General features: G+C 37.6%; 1 protein-coding gene across 4 annotated transcripts in view; it reads right to left on the minus strand.

Moving 5' to 3' along the window:
• Window positions 1-11,327: 11,327 nt before the first annotated feature.
• The window catches only part of PJA2 (praja ring finger ubiquitin ligase 2), an 87,132-nt gene continuing 75,634 nt past the window's right edge, over window positions 11,328-22,825 (minus strand). For 3 of the 4 annotated variants that reach the window (XM_065406181.1, XM_065406184.1, XM_065406183.1), the window contains 4 exons: window positions 17,022-17,063; window positions 12,876-12,990; window positions 12,434-12,555; window positions 11,328-11,689 (listed from right to left, as the gene is read on the minus strand). In XM_065406181.1, the coding sequence (XP_065262253.1) occupies window positions 11,561-11,689; window positions 12,434-12,555; window positions 12,876-12,990; window positions 17,022-17,063 (408 nt within the window). In that variant the 3' untranslated portion in view covers window positions 11,328-11,560. The remainder of the gene's footprint in view (window positions 11,690-12,433; window positions 12,556-12,875; window positions 12,991-17,021; window positions 17,064-22,825) is intronic. The other variant, XM_065406182.1, reaches the window with a different exon arrangement.

Genomic DNA, 22,825 nt, shown 5'->3' on the forward strand with positions numbered 1-22,825 from the left:
TTGTGGAGTCACAAATATTATTCAGACATTTAAATCTGGGCAGGTGCTATTATCATGTTAGAGTATTCAGAAGGATTTCGGGTGAGTATTGAAATTATGTAAAGGCTGAGCTCTGCCAACCTAGTAGTCACCAGAGCCCACTTGGCTCCACTGTCTGCTTCTGGAAATACTGTCCAGTGTCCCATTGATGAGCTAGGTTGTTCCACTGAAGTAGCTTTCTTGATTTTGGCACCTTCTGTCATTTTGGGTAGGTGTGGACTAGAGTAAAAATGTTTTTAGTATGCATTAGTTAGAGTGGTCTAATGAAAACCACAGTGTAGATAAGCCAAGTAGTACAGTACTTAGCATGTGTTAAATTGAGCTGAAGCCGAGGCTCTCCTTTAGGTAGAGAATTGCCTACACAAATCTAGTTACACATGCTCTTTTCTAGGGTTCAACTCGCCCAGCTAAAAATTACTAAATTTGCCGTGTCTAGACTCTAGTTTTAGAACATGTTGGATAAAAACAGCTTCTTACTCCTATTCTAGACAAACTCTCATGGAAGGGGAAGACTGGCACTAAATCTAGACAGTCTACTTACTATAGGAGGTGACAGCTTAAAAATACAGAGGGTGAGTGGCATTCACTGGGCAAGAAAAGCAAATAGCAACCCAAAACAGAGGACAAAGAAACTATAATTGTTTAGAAATCTGATTACTGTTAATTGAATTTTCTGATAATAAACATTTGCCAGCTGTCAAGATGAAACATCTGCAAGCTGCCTTTGAATACTAAGGTCTGGAGTTACTTCTACAAAAAAAGAAATGTCTTCACTCACTGGTATATGGGTGGGAAAGTAGTAACTTTCTGCATCTTCATGCAGAATGACAGATTCTCATGAATATGCATGACTATACAGATAATAATATTATGCCCTTTATATTTCATCTCCTAACACCTCAAATCCTGTAATTCACCAGTATGTCTTCTGTAAAGTAATACAAAATATTTTTAATATACATTGGTGCTTCATTCTTTTGCCTAGACATGCCAATTGATCCAACATTGAAATGTAAACAGTAATAAATGTTTTCCTATTCTCTTTCCTTCCCTTACACAACAAAGGAAAAAACAACACACTAGCAGCCTATTATTTCAATGCTAGTTTTTCCATATAACTTTGAGTATATACATTTGTCTATACGCAAATATTATTGAATGTTCATTTGCTATTTGAATTATTCCTCTTCTCAGGCGATGACTGTTTTAGAAGTTTGGCCACTCACCATTATCCCAAGTTACTCAATTCAGTAATAAATTCATTGTTTAAGTTCTGATCTTTTTGTAAGGAATTTTGCAAATTTTCTATACTTACTGTTATGGTTGAACCTTTTCCTGTCTCTCACATAGCTGAGATTGACACAATTAGGTTTTAATTGTGTGTCATGAATTAATATCAATTTAAGGGGCAAATTTTAAAATAGTGATTTAAGTTAGCACAGAAAGTAGAGAAATTGCCAACATAAAATCCAGTTCACTATCAGGACATGGTTTACGCATAAGCGGGTTTCCTAGGTGGTGAGCTGAAATATGCATATTTTATATATGTACAAATGGGACTCTCGTTTGTACAAATGGAGGCAAGTGATTGCAGGGGAAGATAGAAGGGAAGAGTAAAAATCAAAAAACAGAGAAAAGGGAAAGACAGGAGGAACCAGAAAATACAGGGAAGAAAACAAAAGGCAAAGTAAAGAGGCAGACAATTAATCTTTCTAGAAACACTGCCCCACGTAATAACAGATAGGACGTGTTACATGCAGAATGGCAGATTTATACATTGGGAAGATGCAAGAGTGACAGAAAATAATCTGACCTAAGGTATGAAAACCAAACATGGAAGTGAAAATAGAGACAGAGTGTTGACATTTTTTTGGCATCAAAATGTTGAGAGAGATCTATTTTCCCAAAAGATTTATAGAAGGGGAGTCTCTGAGCCCCCTCAATTTAGGATTTTACCTTTAGTAAATGCACCTTCTTTTGATGTCTCTTATTCCATGTTCCCACATTTAACACCCCCCCGCCCCCAAAATGTCCAACTATCTCATTGTAAGCATTGTAAAACCTGTGTAATGTGTAATGACTAAACTGGACACATGTTGGGTTAAATCTGACCCTCTGGAATTAGGACCCTCAGTAGTACTGATTATTATTTTGGTACTTTCCAGACAAATGAATTAACTTCAAGTACAGCAAGTAGTTCCACTGAAATGAGCTTTACTCACAGGAGTAAACTTATGCTCCTCTGCAAGTGTGTGCAGGATTTAGGCCTAAATTTTAACAAAACACAAAACGTGTGATGACAAAGTGAAACCAGAGACAAAGAGTCAGAAACAAGAAGTTCATGTGGTTGCTTTGGTTAATCATACACACCTCAATGACTTTGCATTTTAAAAAATAATTTGGTTTATAAATTTACATTGTTACTACTGATTATAAAAGTAGATTTACAAAACAGAGTAGTGCTTTGCACTCTGTACAGAACTCACCTCCTTCACCATCGTTCACTGAAACGGCCCCTCCATTTGTACTCCTCTGTTGCAGAGCCTCTCTCAAAGCTTTCGAGCTAAGGACTGGTGCATTTTTAACTAGTTATTTAAAACCCAGAGGAGAGTCTCCCCAGGTTAACATTACATTAATTCATTTGAATGACTGGGTCCCATTTTTATGATTTAATCAGCAAACATTCCAAACTCCCTTTCCTGAGCTAATTTTGTGCTTCAAGTTTGTAAAATAACAAAATAACAAAACAGAAGTAGTAGTCTGTGTAGCTCAAAAGCCTGTCTCTTTCACCTACAGAAGATGGTTCAGTACAAGATATTACCTCATCCACCTTGTCTCGCTAAAACAGATACAATCAGAGATACATGAATGGCTCTAGCCCACTTGTAATGCATTCCACTGTGGTAATTTGAGGGGGCAATCTTCTTCCAATACTGCTCACAGTGGCATCTTCTTAAACTAGCAAATGTAATCAAAATGTCAGTTTAAGACAGAATTTGTCTTAAGGAATTGACTGGCATAAGTAAATATATTTATTACAAATCTATACAACTATTGTTGCAGCTAATATCTTTATACTATAATTTTCAAGAAGCATTAGAAAAACACACCCTGACTTCAAATGTTTGTTACGAGAATTCTGCTCATGTGCAATGAAGCTTATCTCCACTTTTACAGGAATTATCTTACACATTAACAGGTCACAGTAGAATACTGTTATTCAACTTACAAGACAAAAATATACCTTTATTGTACTTTTAAAAAAAAATCATCTGGTTTTCCTATTTCAGGGCTATCAAGCAGCCACTAGCATCTAGCTGTTCTTAATCAGTGTTAGCAAGAGAATGTGGGTGAGGTAATATCGTTTATTGGACCAACTTCTACTGGTGAGAGAGAGAAACTTTTGAACTTACACAGAGCTCTTGTTAAGCTCTGGGAAACTTAATGTTGCAGATAAATACAGCATGGAACAAGTTGTTTAGCATAAGTAGTTAACAGGGACCATTCAAGGTATTGTTAAAATACTAAATATTTCATCTTTTGTTTTCTTTCATAAAAGAACCTGGTGCAAAGTACCCAACCTTAAACTTCAAAAAAATTACCTTGCTCCTACAATAAAGTGTAATTGACTTTCTTTGAAGCCTCTGGGAAAATTTCTGTCTGAATAGGTGAAATATGGTTGTTTCACTGTTGAAAATTGTGCCCGTCAATTCTATTTTTACCTTTGTTTAAAGGCTGTTTGAGAAACATTGGGCCTGATTCTCATTTACATAAAGGTTCCTTTATACTGCTGTGGCAGCATAAATTACTTTTACATCCACTTTAATGCAGTTTTATGTTGCCACACCTGTGCAGAAGGACCTTAGTGTAAATGAGAATCTAGCCCATTATGTTTTAGCCTTTAATGTATGAGACACCACTAAACCAATATGCTTCTTAAACAGTAATGATTACAAGGACATCTACCTCAAAAATACACCTACTGAAATGTTTTAAACTAATAGTTAAAAAAAAAAATCACTTAATTTCCAATATGGAGTTTCAGCATTGAAACAAAATTTGCAAATACAGATTTCTTTTTCTGTGTTTTTATGGTACTAGAAAAAGAAAGGAATACAGATGCCATCTGGTGAAATTCCTCAGTCTACAAGCATGGTATTTAAAACAAATATCAATTATCAGGAAGTAAAACAAGGGAGAAATAAACACCTGCTGAACAAGAAAGGAACTGACAGGGTGTATTCAGAGCTGATAGAAATACACATCATTGTGTTTGATATAAACACTCAATCCCAATACCATCGTTGGTTGTATGTCCCACCATACTATACTGAACAGTGCTTAAGGAAGTGCAAAGAGGGCTCCCAAATAATTTCAGATGGATCAGACTTTTGATGGAGACTCACTATCAGTACAGTACAAGGAAATGACACCATGTCCTGGACTGGATAAAGCCAAAAATTACAAGTGGGGTTCAAAATTTTATTATACAATTATTCTGACATGAAAAACAACAACATCAAAAAAAAAAAAAAACGCAAGCTGTGGTGGGCCAGGTGAATTCACTAGAAAATGAATAATTTCGTTTTTGTGAAGGAAGATGATAGCTCTTCCTGTGGCCCATTAATAAAATAACGTGTCATGGAACAAGCGCATAAGATACAGGTCAAATTCTGGATCTATATTTAGTTGCCCAAAACATTGGTAAAAAGTGACATACTGGTCAGGATTTTCAAAAGTGCCTAAGGGAGAGAGGCGTGCAATTCTCCCAGAAAGTCAGTAAGAGTTGAGCTTTTTTGAAAATCCCCATCATTCACTATAAAAGAAGAGGTGCATCCAAATGATCACAACTCATCCAAGGAGCATTCACATATTTCTAATAGAAAATAATATAAGAAAAAATTAGGGCAGCCCCCAGACTGTCAGTTTCATCTAGTTATTGCAAAAATGGGCACGATGAGAAGTTTTACGGTTCTTTCCAGAAAGTCCAATAGGAACAAATATTCCACTCTCTTATCAGTGTCTAGTATGTTGTCACCTGATTTGTTAAATACTGTTTGTTTTTTAAACTAATGAGCATAATCTGAAATAGTATTTGTGAGATAGTTGTCTCCGTATTGGTTAACGGACAACCTTTCCTCCAACACAAAGGAGGTAATAATATTGCTGCAAGACTAAAGAATATCTTATAATCAGACAAGGATGGATGAAAGAAAGAGAAAATATCTTGTTTCTTTAAGTTAGAAATTCTGAGTGCAGGCATGCAGTTTGGATCATACATTATAACTCCGATCCTCCAAACACTTATGCATATTCTTAACTTTAAAATTAAGCACTTTAAACTTAAGCATTTGCATGTTAGAAGGATCATGGCCTATATTATAGTATTGGAAAAAGGAAGTCTCTACATGCAGTAAAAAGTACATTGCAAATTCCAATTACAGATGCTGGACTCATAAAGGTGTATTTAGCGGACAAGACAATCAATAAAACAGCATCCCTGAAAGGAAGAGGCTTCCAGGTATCAAAAACAGAAAAAAAACAGGAAAAAAAATAAGTCATTTAATGAACAGGATGCCTGGTTACTTTGGTACATTTGCATATTACACCCTCCCACATCAGTCTGCTCACAGCCTTTTCCTTCAATAGCAACAGTCCACATCATATCTACAAAACTTCTGATTGTTTACATTTTGCTCTAGTTAATTTGATTTTGGAGCTGGTTCCAATTATGATTTGGTGGGGGGCAGGGTATAAGAAAGGGGCTGGCAGTGTATTTAAATAGTTTAATTTACTTACTTTTTACTGTTGTGAATTTTTAGTAAAAAGCAACCAGATCTTGGAATGGGTACTTCTATTATCTGTTTTAAATAAATCAAAGTAAAATGAAATGTAAAAAGTAAAAATATTAAATCCATCAAAATGGGACCTCTAAAAATGTGGGTATGATTCAGAAGAACAAGGTCAAAATGGGGACCAATTTTTGTTTCAATTAGTTTGGATGGGATTTTCAAAAGAATTTAAGTGAGGGTTGAACACAAGTCACATTGACTTTCAGTGTGAGCTAGGGACTTTTCACCCATTGCTCCTAATCTCTGATATAGTTTCATACTTATTAAGGCCAGAGGGAGATTGTTATGATCTTGATAACAGAGGCCACAGAACCCCACCCACTAATTTCTGTATTCTTCTGGTTGAGTTACAGCATATTTTTTAGAAAGACATCCACAGTCTTGATTTCAAGGAGGTTCACCTTGTGGAGATCCTCAATAGTCTGCATAATCTCATTAAAACTGAATTCACAAGAAAGGAGTCATACGGGTAGTACCTCCAAGGTGCAGGAACAACCATGCAAGCAAAGAGAAAAACTCTTCATTTTGGCATTTTTGGTTTCTTCCTTCTCTTTTAGCTAAGATACGCTGTAGAGTAAATAATATGTAATTCATCCCATTACAGAATAGTATTTTCTTCTTGTAGAGGGATGGACTCAGTCAAGTCTTTTCAATCTTTGATTACTGTGATCCTACCTGTTATGAAACTGCTTTACTGTGTTATATCCGAATTTGTGTTATATCGGGTCATGTTATATCGGGGTAGAGGTGTACATATCAAAATTAATAAAAAGGATCAAAAAGTTTCCTCTGGAGGGTATCAAATAGGGTAAAACAAAATAAACAACCCATTGGTCTGGGTAACAATTGTTATCATATAGTTTTCTCAGAGCTTGATAAACTGAGATATGAACCTAACTATCCCTCATATGTATTATACAGAAGCAGGTACCCAAAATCAATGACTTTCATTATTCTGTTTTACTACCTGGAACTTCAGTTTTGAATTTTGATGTTTAGGTAGGTTGGCTGGCCTTGGACAACATGTTTTGGCAGTTATGGGATATTAATATTGTAGGATTGTGTGTGAGTGCACATGTGTGTGTAACAACTAAAAATTCTAAAAAGCACAATGCGACTTTCTCAATGGCTGCCATTTCAACTGTGATACCTGGTATGTAATTTCTTCAGGATAAAAATACCCCAAGTGATCTATTTACAACATATATATTTCTCAGAAGGTTGTCTGGACACATATAACGAACCTCTGTAGTAAACAGAAATCTCAATCTAAAAGGATCTTTCAGGAGTTTAAGCAAGGGCAAAATGAAATTTCTTTTTTAAACCAAGGACACATTAAACAAATTGGTGGTCTGACTGCAGTTCCCAGCAGAGAGAAGTCTGAATGGACACGAAAACTGGATTAAACTACCTTCTTGCCCCTTGAGGTTTCTTTCATTTAGTTGTGTCAGAAAGCTTGCACTACTCCATCCAGATCTACTTTGTGCACAAATAGAGAACTTACTTTCCAAAGTCCCTTTCTTTCAAGGTGTATGGGGGAGAAGTGGGCAGGGAAGGAAGAAGGGGGAAGGGATGAGGGGGAACCAAAGTGACTAATACTAGATTTTTGGCTAACAAAAATCTGCATTCTAACTTTAGAACTAGAGATGTTTTATTACAATATTAAGTGCAGTTTATATCATATATTTAACTGCTTTGGAGAATGAATATTGTATTATTAACACAAACATTCAAAATGGGGTAGTTTGTTGTGGTGCTGCTACTCATTTTTGTGGTCTTTTCTTAAGGAGACTCTGCAATATATTGCTGTACGCACAGAAGACCAAGAATAAGTACTTTTAAATAAATGAGCGTAACTTGTCACGTTACTTCTTTAACCATGTAGACAGATTAAGAGCTTGAAAGTTTTGTTTTAGGTAACAGGACAGGGAAGAATAGAAATATTTAGCCTGGTAGTTGATCAGAGTTCTTTTATAAGATGAGTGGACTATTCTCTGGGAACAAAGTTATAGCCTATAAAAGTCACCTTGAACTGATTATGGACAGAATACAGTGCTTTTCAGAGCACTAATGCCCATACAGGAGTTATTTTGGCCAGATATATTTTTATATTCAAAGCAGAAGCTTGCACATACATAGGATACTGCTTCCATAACAAACAAAACAGTAGCTATAACATTTGGAGAACAGTTCATCATTTGACTCTTCCTCTTTTTTTGTGTCCGATATAATTCGACTAGTAATCTTTTATTATGATCTAGTATTTATTGATTCAACCACTAGTTAAAGAGATATTTTGTGTTATCCCTCAATTAAAGACCAGGAGTTTGAAAGGTATGCAAGGAAGACCTACAAATACAGATTTAAAAAAGTAATCTTTTAAACAACTTTTGTGTACGAGCTCTGTAGAGATAGAAGGGAGCCAAAGGCTGAGACCAGCAACAGATGGCAAGAACAAAAACAAAACAAAACAAAACAAAACCAAAAAAACCCTAACAGCTCTTGACACTGCTGGTTGAGTTTAGAATTGAAAATTTTAAACAACTGGCAAGCAGTTTCTAAATCGTAACACAGAAGCTGGGAGAATTCTCTTTGAAACAACTGTTCTTTAGGAGAAGGAAATGAAGGGCATCTTACAGTGCAGAGCCAGTATACAACAGAGCCAAGTAATACATATAGGCTTGTCAAGAAATCTGTAGTATTATCAGTTGCACATGTGCAGTACTATATAGAACAATGACATTAACAAGGAGCAAACTCAGCCCCACATAACTATATCCACCTTTTTGCATGTTTTTCCTATGAAGGGGACAGGAATCTGTTTTAAATCCTGCACTTTCCCTCCTGTCTCGCCTCCTAAATCTTCAAATGCCCCAAGATTCATGTGGACCTCGAAAGAACCTTAAAGATCACACCTCTGCCTTGCTGTCCTCATTTTACCATGGCACCGTCTGGATCTGTGTTGCCAATGTCCAACTTGCCTGTGACTCCAAAGGAGCAGTTTATAGTAGGGATTCTATGAGAGTCAGTGCTTCGTGATCAGTATTGAATCTAGGTCAGATTTCTAATAGGAAAGCTGGTGCGTCTGCAAAGAAGCACAATGGTTGTCACCTGCTCACACCCCATTCTGCCCCCCCCAGTCTCTGCTGAAGCCCACTGCAGTGGAATTTAGATATAGGGACTTTCCACAAGAAGAAAAATCATACTGTGGAACTGTGCCTTTTCTGCTTTGGCTTCACTGTACCCCAAGGCAAAGGAATGATAGTTCTGTAGGTAAGCCACTGAGTTAGGACTCAGGACATCTAGATTCAACTCCTTGAATTCTGCTACATTCTTCATGTATGACCTTTGGACAAGTCACCTTATTTCACTGTCCTCCTGTAAAATGAGAATAATACTTTGCTCAGAGTGGTGTTGTGAAAATACATTAATGTTTGTAAGATGATCACATTTTTACTGTATTGGGGGCCATAATCAGGAATATTTCTGAGTAGCTGAAGAACGAGACCAGAATTTGTATGAAAAGGGGGTTATTTTCCAAGAGTAACTCTTCTCCAAGGACCCATCCCAGGTCTAATTAAAGTAAATGGAAAAAACTGCCACTGAGTTTAGTGCCCCAGATGTATTGCTCCCAAGGAATTATGTTGTAAAAAACATGTATCTAACCTAGGGGTCGGCAACCTGCGGCACGTGTGCCAAAGACGGCATGCAAGTCGATTTTTAATGGCACACTGCTGCCTGCCGCCTGCCAGGATCCCGGCCCCACTGAGCCCCCCCGCCCACCGCCCTCTCCTGCGGGGGCAGGAGGCAGAAGCTTGGTCTTGCCGGCAGCCAAGCTTCCCCCTCCCCCGCTTCTTCCCCCAGCGTGATGCTTTCCTGCCCCTCCCCACCCCCTCCCTCTCCCTGCCGCCAATCAGCTCATCGCCCTTGCGAGGGAGAGGGGAGGGGGAGCAGAGCCGAGCCACAGCGTGCTCGCTGCTCGGGGAGGAGGAGCAGAGCCGAGCCACAGCGTGCTCGCTGCTCGGGGAGGAGGCAGAGAAGAGGTGGGGATGGGGCATATCCCCTCCAGCCCCCTGCCGTGAGCACCCCACGAGCCGAGCACCCCAGCCCTCTGCCCTGACCCCCCCCCCCACACCCAGTCTTCTGCCAGCAGTGGGCTGGCGGCGTACGATCAGCATTTTAATTTAAGTGTCTTAAACATTTTGAAAACCTTGTTTACTTTACATACAACAATAGTTTAGTTATATAATATAGACTTATAGAGAGAGACCTTCTAAAAAACGTTAAAATGTATTACTGGCACGCGAAACCTTAAGTTCAAGTGAATAAGTGAAGACTCAGCACACCACTTCTGAAAGGTTGTCAACCCCTGATCTAACCCATAACCATGGGAAGTTTTTGAGAGTTGGTTGTTGGAGGGAATGTACAATTCCTTGAGCCCTACATTCCCGCCATGTAAGATTTGCTTTCTATATATGCAAAAAGAAGAACATGAAGGGTTATTGAGGAAATATAGTACAGTCTGAGATGTCTATTACAGTCCTTTCCGTTTCTTGGTTTGCTTTTGGTTTAAACATAAAATCTAGTGCAGTCCATTGCAGCCAGCAGAAATACTGGAAGTCTAACTGTATCTTTACACTACCAGTAATGACTGTCATAATTATCTCACTGAACAGTTTATTCCATTGCCATATTCCATCCTTTGCGGTTACTACACTATACTGGGTTTTTCTCAATTCAGTCTGAAGAGTCCTTACTCCATTTTTCAGACAAAGATTCCCAGACACAAGAAACTATTTTGAATATCTCTGCACAGAGTGAGCAAACATCACCCCAGACCCCTAAATCTCAAGACCAAAATTTTAGAATGGGATTTGCAAAAGAGATTAAAGGAATTAGGCATCTGACGCCCATTGATTTAACTCTTAAAGCTGGGATTTTCAAAGGAGTGTAAAGTTTCATACCCCACTTTTTTTTTTTTTTTTTTTTTAAAGCCAGGACATATGCTCAAGAATAGTGCAAATATTTCTAAAAACTCCACATTGTGGTATCCATAATAAATAACTAGAGGTTCATACATATGGGAAAAGAATATTATGGAAAAGTCAGAAGATAAAAAAAGTGTATTATTATGCAGTTTATTTCCAGTGAAACCAAATTTTACTACTGCTGTGATCACAGAACGTCTTCACATTTGATGCAAATATGAGAGATCAATTACAAAGTCACTTGGTGCCACTATCTTTGACAAAAACAAAAAAAACACATTGTTCAGTTATATTATGTAAAACAGGTTATAAGCATAACTTTAATAAGCTCCAACTGCACTGCAGTTGCAAGAACTTGAACACATAAAGTGCCACATTAATGATCATTCTTTTGACAAATTTAACGTAATACAAGCTTTAGATATTACGGTTAACAGCAAGGTGTTCTACTGCAGAAAACTGACGCAAATTTTTCTAACTTTCAGTTTGAAAATGTTAGCTATTATTGTAAATCTAAACAGTTTAGAAAGTCTTACATTCTCTTTCTAAACTAAAATATATACTATATATAGCATTTATATATAATATATTTTATATATAATTGTTTTCACATTGTAATTAAAACAGAAGAAATTTACATTTTTAGTTTGCTGGGGCAACATCTCATTCCAGAGGTTAATTTTATTGTGTTCCTGCAGCACTGTGGACTGAAGGAGGGGAATCATGATCAGAGAGAAAGGAAGTAGCAGCAGCTGCTGCTTCAGGGAGTACAGGTGCAAGCACATGACGACACACCGGGCATGTTCCTGACTAGAAGAGACAAAAAGAAATAGGTTAATTGCAAAGTGTGCGTGACTCTACATGTTTTCCAATAGCAATTCTCAACTGCTTTATTCACCCGTCTTTTAAATGTCTCAACCACTGAGGATTTCATCCCTGCGCTGAGGAGACAATTCCACACCAAACAGACCTCAGCCTAAGTTTTCCAGTGCAATTTAATGTTATTACTTCTAGTTAAATTGCTCTGAACCACTTTAAACAATTCCTCATCTTTAGTGATGTTGCACTCTTCACTCTTGTAGTTTGCTATTCTCTCTTCCTAGGCAAGTTATGAAGAAAAAATTAAACAAGTTTAAGTCAATTCCTCCAACCCAAGAAGAATTTTTTATCTTACCAATTTAAATTTTCTTTTTTCCTCCTAGTAATGAGAAGCACAGTATGGTGTTCTAGGGGTTGGTCATTCTAAAGAATATCGGTACCATCACTGATGCAGTCCAACATTAGGACTCTACACACACTGCAAGCAATGTCTAAATTGTTTATGGGTGATCTTGAATATATCAAATGGTCAAGACTAATCAACTTTGCTCCTTGCATACTCCTATAGATCTCTTTTCACCACCAACAAAATTGTTTCCTAAAATATTAAAATAATTCAATTAACTATTTTGTGAAATAATCTCACAATAAGTTTTCAGAAAAAGTTGCATGTTGTTCTAACCAGAAGAGCACAAATTCACCACTAATCATGCAAGCAAGCAAAGGAGAACTCACCTTCTGTAACCAAAGTGTTACACAGGGTTTGTGAAAGAAATGGTGACAGGGCAGCTCAGTTATTATTTCATCTTTCACATACTCACTGCAACAGATAGCACAACACTGCTCCTGACCAACCGCTTGAGGGGGGGAAAATAAAAACATCACAAATTTTAAAATTTAAGTTTAATTAAAAATCAAGTGAAATATGTTAATAAGAAGATATCAGTGGCTAATCATAATATGATATAGTTTACCAGAGTAAGCAAGTCATTTTCCAAAGTACCCTTAAGTTCTACTCAGAGTGAACAGATAATTTCTGAATTTACCACTCAGTATTGTGCTGCATAACAGAGTTTCCTTTAAATACTGTATGTACACTACCACACTATAACAAATTTAAGCTTAGATATTGTATTTTGCAGAAATTAAAAAAATTTGTGGGACGGTTTTTCCATACCATTGTGATTTTCTGTAATAATAATCTGTGGCAGACAGTCTATGCTTTCTTTGCTGGCTGGTGGATGAGCTTGCTCAACATCAACTGCAAGAGACTCCAGATGTGCTAAAGCAGTCTAAAGAGAAAGTTTTTTTTAAAAGGTTACATTTCATTACTCATGACAAAGATACTTCACATTTAAAAAACCCAACAGACAAAAAAATTAATATAGCTATTGTGTTACTTTGTTAAGCAAAAGGATTATGCAAGTTATGTAGAGCAACATTACTGCTAGATTTTTACAGGTCAAATGGAACAGGAAGTTAATTGATTAGCTACTTATTTCTGGATCCCTGGTTTCAAATATCAATTAGGTTATGAGCAAAGAGAGTTATGGTCTCAAGCTACTCCCTAATGAATATTTACTCATACACAAAGTGGCTGAACAAAATGGCATGAAAATGTCTTTTCAGGAATGATTTAGAGGATGCAGGAGGTCAGAATTGACTGTTTCCTTAGTAACACACTGCTATTGTCACCTTATGAAAGCAGTACCAATGGCTTCACGTTAACAGATTTCCCAGTTTCAATTACAACATATCCCAAAACTATAAACGAGAAATTAAGGATAATAGTAGTGGGCTTGACTATGTATCAGCTGCAATACTAGTTTTCAGGAGGAAAGCAGAATCCATCGAGGTCATTATGCGGATGAGTGATATTTCAGGAAGACTCAAGTAATGCAAGGAGTTGGGATATTTCAGGAGATGGTACTGTTCCCTGTGGTTCGCTACTCAACCGATGTATGGTGGTGAATGGAGAAGCACTGTACTCTTTGAGGAGCCGTCTCTTGGTTAAGACTTACAACTTAAGATCTTGACCAATACAAGGTCATTAAAGATAACTTTTCATAAGAGTAAGGAGTTAACAACACTGGTGTCCCTGACCAAATACGACAGGATTAGTCACATTCTGTCCAACTAAAATTCATATTTCAGTTTCAACTAGATACAGAATTATTTTCTGACGTTATGTACATAATGTAAAACATGTTCCATTTAATGTGTAGCTGCATTTCAGTGCACAGAGAAGCGGTCCCCATGTAATTTTTACTTACCGTACCTTACAATGATGTTGAGTCTTAATCAATTGTTTGTAAAGTATTTTACAATTCCTGGATGAAAGGTACTGTAGAAATGTACTGGTATATTTATTATTATTTTCTTATTTGCCAACTTAAAGAATATTTATTGCACTTACAACATGAAAAGCTGAAGCAAATGAACATAATACTGACCTATTATATGGAGTGAATGACATGTTAAATAGATTTTACATCTTAAAGATAGAAAATCCTTAAAAAAAAACTTAAATCAAGCTAGAAAGCCAAGAATACTGGGATAATGGATCACAGGCAAAACCCCTGAGCAAACTAGACCTTGCAAGTCTGGAAAAACAGGATTTTAAAGTCAGAAGTCCATATTCACTGGACCAGCTGAACTCCGCTCAGCACAAATCCAGAGTGGGCGGAAGCAAGGATGGCGTTAAAGCCACTTTTGAGAGTCCCCAATCCTAGACCTCACATAAATGACAGCAACTTTTTGGCTATGCTCTCACTTGTTAGTTACCATTGGCCCCAAAAACCTATTCTGGCAGCTGAGGATCACATAGATATAGCAAACTCCCCTGTCACGTTCCTTATGCTGGGACCAAGGCAAAGTGGGATTGTGCAGGAACTCACACCTCTTTTCAAGTAGCTGGTATAGCACAAGGCTGACTGAGCAGGAGAGTGAATCCGGACATAAATATTTTATTAAACTGGCACCACATGGCTCTTAATGCCGACTATCTTCAATAATTATGATACTCTTTCTTTAAAAAAAATTCTTATTGGGAAGTAAATAAATATTTATCAATATATATTAACAGAAAAACATGTACATGTAACATGTGACAAATGTTCAAACACAAAGAAACAAAACAAGTTAAGCCATCTTACACTGTGTCTCCTTGATTCTTCCACCCAGAGACACATACTTCATCACTAACAAGCCATCCATCTCATGAGCAAAGAGATAAGCACAAGCTACTCATAAAAATACATTTTACCTTTAAGAACAGAACACTAAATAAATGACATTTGAACAGGTTCCCAAGTTTCAAAGTTGAGGTTTGTCAGAAAGATATTGGAATATGCATATCTAATGTGGAGTCTGACTGAATACCTGGCAACTCAGGTCCCTAGTGTTGAAAATAAGAAGTCTGAGACTGAGATGAGGCATCAATTTAATAAGTTTCAAAATCCAGTAAAACCAGAAGAACTACTTTAGATTTGCGTAAGAACGTACTTAGGTCAAATTGCAAATTCTTCAAATTTCTAAGGCACTTCAGCAGATTGAAGCAAACTAACATCTATTATTCCCCACGGTGTACACTAGATGATAAGAAGAACCATAGTACAACCCACCCTGAGCCCCCCACAACTTGCTGTGAACCAAATTTGACAGATTTCAATTGCAGGATGAAACTAACAATAGTCTTACAATAACACAATAGAACAATAGCAATTGAAACTGAACAGCTAAAATGCCACTTTAATACATATATGTTATAAGCACAGATTTTTTTGGGGGGAAGTCAGCATCCAATTTATTTATTCTAATGGACACAAAACTTATTAGTTTTGAATAATCTCTAATACTAATATTTACAGAAAATGTTACTGAGATCTACAGCAGCCTAATTAATTACTAATTAATGTAAAATACAAAAGGGGAAAGCACTCAATACACTAAACTAAGGGACTGGTATGTTGGATTATATTTGGATTTACTTTTAGTGTGTCCATCTCAATCTTTAAATAGGGAGAAATTTTAAAGAACCCAGTCCAATATTCTAAAGGGTTAGAATTGGTTTCATTTATGTTCCTGTATAAGATATTATCTTTGAGTATTAATCTTAAAAAATGTTTAAAACTTTAAATGCAGTATTACATAACATACTTTTAAGATGAAAAAACATCAAAAGCAAGAAATGGACAAGAAATTTGGGAAACCATGAAAATAAAAATCTGAAGGGTGACGCGGGGAAGGGGAGGAGGGGATTATAATTCGTTTGATGCTTTCCCCCAAGCACAAATATCAAAGTAGTCCAAAGAAATGGCTATCCTGAAGCTACAAAATTTAGTAGTGTATGTTATTAAAAACAGTTAATGAGAACACCTGGGAATCAACCTCAGGCCTCTACTTCCTCCCCAACTGACGCATTTCCTAATTATTGCTTATTTTCAAGTTTTTTTGGCACCTCCTGTCTATAGACTTCCAGCGAGGTTTCCACTCTCATCCTCCTATCTGTGCCTGCAACCCATCTTGTACTCTGAAATAAGGAGAAGGAGATACCAGCACTTGTTCTATAGCTTAACTGAACAGGTGGAAAATTATCACAAATGGTTTATAAGATTAAGTTTGCTGGACACAGAAGCGGAGCTTTCTTTGACATTCAGTAAGATTCTGGAATCTATTAATAAATAATTGGCTAATCTACCAATTAGAGGGGAGAAAAATGGATAGAGTCATGCTTAATCGGGACAGCTCAGTCTCTCCCTTTTCTAAAGTAAGATAAACTTGGATTTTTGCAGCACTACCATTTCACACCCCTTTCAAGTGCTCCTTCGCTACAGCAAATTGGTTTTGCTAGGTAGAGAGATTTTTTGAATAACTTCTGAGCTATAGTAGACTTAGATAAAAGTTAGGTTGTCACGGGGAAAAATATCTGGCTAATGAATTTGCTAGTTCAGATAAGGAACATTAGAAATTTTGGGAAGATTGAGGAAGGGGGTTTAAATAAATTAGTACCTCTGAAAGAATGAATCACAGTGTCACAAGACAGATAGGATTTTATTGATGATATAATTAAAATCAACCCTCCAGTTCCTCAAATATCAAAAAATGGTACATAATATTTCAAGTCAGTGGTTAGACTCTGAGAACACCCTTAACCCCACATGCAAAATGCTTCCAAACTGTGATAATCCTGGACACATCATTGTATTTTGACAGGGAGCAGCCAGTCTGCCTTTTATGCTACAGAACAAAATGCTCTTTATTATCCCATTTTCAAAGCATTTCCTACATTCCGTATATGTAGATAATCAGAAATTGCCGATACCTGTAGACGGTGATAAGTCATTTCCATGAACATGCTTGTTACCTGAATTTGAAAAGACTCAGATTAGTGAAGGGGAGTGCAGGATTCTTAACTGTTTGTACCCCAGAACAAGCTAACCTAAAAGATTATTTTTTCTGAAAAATGTAATTCCAGAGCTGGAATGTTTGTGGGCATTATGACAGTGATACTAAATAGGAGAGAAAACCTTTGTATCATTATGCCAGTATTTTGAGAAATTTAAGTCATCCTCTGTTCCAAGATTTTTATTTTATTTTACTTGCTTCGCATCCATTTTAGATTTTCCAATTGCATGATGCACCATTTAAAGGCTCTGTCTACAATGCCCTAAAAACAAGATAAGGAATCATTTAAACTTTGTTTGAAAACAGTATCAGGAACACTAATTTCTAGCACCATGTGGCTAGCAAATGCGGGATGGTGCTGCACCTGTTCCACAGTGTCCTACACTAGGTAGTTTGTCTTAATTTAGGTAACACTAGCCAGCCAAATCATGTTAGACTCCATCTTCTAGAACAGTGGTGGGCAGCCTGCGGGCCGCATGTGGCCCATCAGGGTAAGCTGATTGCAGGCCGCGAGATATGTTGCTGATGTTGACCGTCTGCAGGCACAGCCCCCCAGAGCTCCCAGTGGCCGCAGTTCGCCATTCCCGGCCACTGGAAGCTGCGGGGAGCCAACGTCAGCAACATGTCTCGCGGCCCACAATCAGCTTATGCTGATGGGCCATATGTGGCCCACAGTTTGCCCACCACGGTTCCATAACCTTTTGTAAGAGAATTTAAAACATTATTTCCTGTTTTTAAATCAGGCTATGCTCATCAAACATGGGACCTTAGTAGATCAAAATCCAGATGACATCCGAACACACAGTCCTCTGGGTGGCACAGATTTTCAGTCAGTTTCCTTTTCAAGTTCCAGAAGGTACATACAAAGTTCTCCCAAAGGAAACCAAGCCATGTACTGGATAATCCTTGATGTTTTCTGGACAATTTTTGTAACTATTTTGAAGCTGGGAGTAGAGGTGAGCCATCTATAGAATTTTGATTTGGAGTACATATCTTGAGATCTTCTCAAAATTCCTGTTGTTTCTGGTACAATCAAATAATATAGATGTAGTTTTTTTGCTACTTTGAAAGTCTCCTCACCACTTTCAACCATTTCTGAAAACAGTGGAACAGCCTAGCAAACATTCTGTACCTCTGAATGTAGTAAGTATGCAGAAATATATAGGATACTCTATTGATCAGAAACCTTACCAGTATAGCTACACAGTAGAGGGTCAGGAATTTAACATATCTAAAGATCACATGATCAGAGATTAAACATTTCCTACATTCAGTAAACCAATGCGGTAAGTCTATTCTTTTGGACAAGGGGGTAGCAAACAACAACCCTTGACATATGCCAAATTTTCAATTCAATAAAAGAAGCAGATACAACTGATAATCAAATCAGAAATGGGCAATATCAATTTTTCAAATTGCTTCATGGATTTAAGTTTGGAGAGGAAGAGGCACTGACATTAGCCATATTAAAAGGAAGAAGCTCTTAGAAGGACAGAGTTGGGCAGAAGTGCACTGGGTCAAGTTATAGAATTTAGGAAGAGATCTATAAAAACATGATACCTATGGTCTCCCCCTCATGATTACTGGAAATGCAAATTTTAGACGGATATGTCAATAGGTTTTTACCAGTGGTTCACATGGATAGCTATTCTTTACATCATAAAATGTTTAATAGACTCATAGACTTTAAGGTCAGAAGGGACCATTATGATCATCTAGTATCACCTCCTGCACAACGCAGGCCACAGAATCTCACCCACCCACTCCTGTAACAAACCCCTAAACTATGCCTGAGTTACTGAAGTCCTCAAATTGTGGTTTAAAGACCTCAAGGTGCAGGGAATCCTCCAGCAAGTGACCCGTGTCCCACGCTGCAGAGGAAGACGAAAAACCTCCAGGGCCTCTGCCAATCTGCCCTGGAGGAATATTCCTTCCCGACCCCAAATATGGCGATCAGTTAAACCCTGAGCATGTGGGCAAGACTCACCAGCCAGCACCCTGGAAAAAATTCTCTGTAGTAACTCAGATCCCACCCCATCTAACATCACATCACAGACCATTGGGGATATTTACCTGCTAATAATCAAAGATCAATTAATTGCCAAAATTAGGCTATCCCATCATACCATCCCCTCCATAAACTTATCAAGCTTAGTCTTGAAGCCAGATATGCCTTTTGCCCCCACTACTCCCCTTGGAAGGCCGTTCCAGAACTTCACTCCTCTAATGGTTAGAAACCTTCGTCTAATTTCAAGTCTAATGCAAAGATGTAAGTGTATACTAGGACTCAAAATCCTCAAATTACTCATTTTCATTAGGCTCGGTTATTAATCAGAATGCTGAAATCGTTGTACTGGTTTCTTGCCTTATAAGAAGTTGTAGCCACTATTATAATAAATCAGGTTTTCTGTACTGATATTAATTGTGTGTGAAAGTTTGCTCCTTTTTGTACTGTGAAAGCCAATTCCCCTCCAGCCTGGAAGGCACATATTACACATGCAGGGTTGATTCTTGGCATTAATAAAATTAGGACAGGATTGTGGAATGACTTTTCACTGAAAAAAGGTAAAGAATCATTAATACAAGAACACCTACAAGTATTCTGGTAACAATAAAGAGAACACTGACTGGAGAAAGTGCAATAGATAGAATGGCATGCAAGTTTAAAACCCATCCGCTCCCTATAAGGTATTTAATAACCTATGAGCTATTTTTTCTCCTTAAAGAAGCTGTATTTACATTAGCTCCAGACTTGCTTGTAGATGAAGAGCCATCCTGATGCCCTTGATAATGACATAAAACCAGAAAAAGGTTGAGATTTTAGCGAGAGGGGGATCTGAATCCAGACTTTCATAGAGGCTCTGTGAATATGGTATTAGATCCAAATTGTATCAACACATACATTGTGTCAACACTGGCAACACAATACAGAATTGCTAAATTTGTCCAGCCAAGAGCATAGTCTCCATACCTTTAAAGAATTACTTGAATTTACAAATGAGAATGATAATATCCTACAATGGGATTTTCCAGCAAGCGTAGGGAAGTGATGTATGTACCAGGTATCATAAGTGTCAACCAGTTATTAAAGACATCTATGATTCTTTGAAACATCCTATTGGGCATTTATGTACTGCTGACAAAAATCAATTAGATCAGGCTCTTTTGCTTGCCATAACGTTTCAGACAACTAAAACCTAATTTTAAACACTGGTATAGTCCAAGGCAGTGGTTCTCAACTGGCGGCCCAATCAGCACTCAGCTGCGTCCCATGTGACATACTCAGGGCCATACAGGTAGTAGATATATTGTGTGGATGTGGCCCACATAAACACAGAGCGCTGCATATGAGACCCACAATGGTAAATAGGTTGAGAACCACTGTTCTAAGGGAATTGTCTTCCCTCCTGGTCCAATATAAAAATTGACTGGATAGGACTTGTGTCAATCTCAAAGACTAAATAAGAACTTGTTTACAGTCATCCATGATTTACTAAATGGACAGAATGCTCAACAGCTCCCAACAATACTACCATAATTACAGCAGCTCTCTCAGTCAATCAGGCATACAGCCCCCAAGAATTGCCTTTATAGGGTAAATTAAACAGGGGCTCATGCTTTTCTTCCGATAGAAGAGCTTAAGTCTGTTGCATACTAGTAATATAGACAAACTTCTTGTAGGCTCAACACCCCCAGACTTCTGGGTCAGGTATAAACATATGAGTATGAACACATATAGGACAAGATTATCTGGCAAATATAACCAACATAAAGGATTTGCCCTCTCCATGCAGGCTCCCCTATTCTTGTGCAGAGAAGCCACTCAGTTACCTCTGTCCCCCGAGTGGAAAGAAAACCTGTGACTTGGTAAAGGACTAGCACAGGTAAAGCAATTGGTCTCCAGTTGAGACATGCTGTCAAGAATCTGGGTAGAGCTGAGTGGTAGGAGGTCTAGACCAGATGCAGAGGTATGACTTTTGTTTGGATGGCCCTGACTTCTCATGGGTCTTAGGGGACCTAGGTGGCAGGGAACAGAATCACTGCTGATGCTACAACCCCGTCCCGATTAAATGATTTGAAGAAAAATGTGAAGGGATCCTCATGGGGTTTTTCATCTCCCAGATCTCCTCCCACGGCTATTACCAGGAGAGGATTGAAGAGGCCCATGATCAATATATTAAGGAAGTGAGCTCTAGACAGAGATTTAAAATTTTTTTCATGTGTACCACAACAAACAAGTCTATTGAATTCACCCCTTTGAACTAATGGACTGGTAGTCAAATGATGTTGCTTCTGCATTTACAGCATCACATACCAGGTACTCACTGCAGCAATTACTTTACAACGGTACATTACACATCCAAAAGCACCATTTAGCACTTCTTTTGTACAATGCAATCTAAGGTTGAGGAGTCTTGGGACATGAGAATTGCCATACTGGGTCAGACCCATTGTCCATATAGCTCAGTATCCTGTCTGACAGTGACTAGCATCAGATGTCCAAAAAAAGGTAAAGAACCCCACAGTAGGCAAATGTGGGATAATCTGCTCCTCACATTAGGTCTCACCCTGATCTCTAACATTTAATCTTTAGCCAATCTCAATCTCTTCCAAATTTTTTATGACCATGCATTATAATTCTGACTAATTATTCTGATATATAGATTATCCAATTCCTTTTGACATTTTGTTAAATTATTGGCCTCAACGATATCCCATGGCAGCAAATTCCACAGTTTAATTACTGATAGAGTAAAAAATTTATTTTGATCTATTTTGAATTTCTCATCTTTTAATTTCATCAAATGTTCCCTTGTTCTTGTGTTATGAGACAAGAGAAAAGTACCTAATTCTCCTTCTCTAGACCATTCATTATTTTACATATTTTTCATGTCCCCTTTTATTCTCTCAAACTTTTCAATCTCTCTTCATGAGAGAATTTTTCCCTTCCCTTCATCACTCTTTCTTTTTCCTGAACCCCCCATAGTTTTGTAATATCCTTCTTGAGATGGGGAGATGGGATTGCACACACACTATTCCGGATGACATTACATCACTGATTTATATAAAAGCATTTAATATTGTTGGTTCTATTCTCAAACCTTTTTTCTTATGCACTCTAACTTTTTTTTTTTAAAACTGCAGCTGCACATCAAGAACTCTTCACTGAATTAGCTATAATGATGGCCAGGTCGCTTTCTTGAGTAGATACAATTGATTTATAAACCTGTAAGGTGTACGAGTTGTTTAATTTTTTCTTTCCAAAATGCCTTACATTGCATTTATTGACAATGAATTTTGTTTGCCATTTTGTTGTCTTTTCACCTCGTGTATTTAGGTCTCTCTGAAATTTCTCACAGTCCCCAATGGTCCTGACTAGCCTAAATCACTTTATGTTATTTACACGCCTCCCCACTCACTCCCCTCTCCAGATCCTTAATTAAACTACATGGGACCTCAACATCTTATTACGACAGGAATATCAAACTGAACTACACTGTTGAATTTTAGCTTTGACATGAGAAGGCCAACTGCTAAAAGTTTAGAGCAATGCTCTGTATGATGCTATAGAGAAGAGGTCATCTGTTGTCTACCAGAGCAAGATAATTAAGACTGGAAAAATTGCCACCTTTTCTTAAAATGGACCTGAACCAAATCTAAAGCAGAAATATATCCTGCACCACTGTGGTATCAAGGCGCAAAAAGAGGGGGGAAAATGTA

Source organism: Emys orbicularis, chromosome 6, assembly GCF_028017835.1.
Source record: "Emys orbicularis isolate rEmyOrb1 chromosome 6, rEmyOrb1.hap1, whole genome shotgun sequence".
Classification (NCBI taxonomy): domain Eukaryota; kingdom Metazoa; phylum Chordata; order Testudines; family Emydidae; genus Emys; species Emys orbicularis.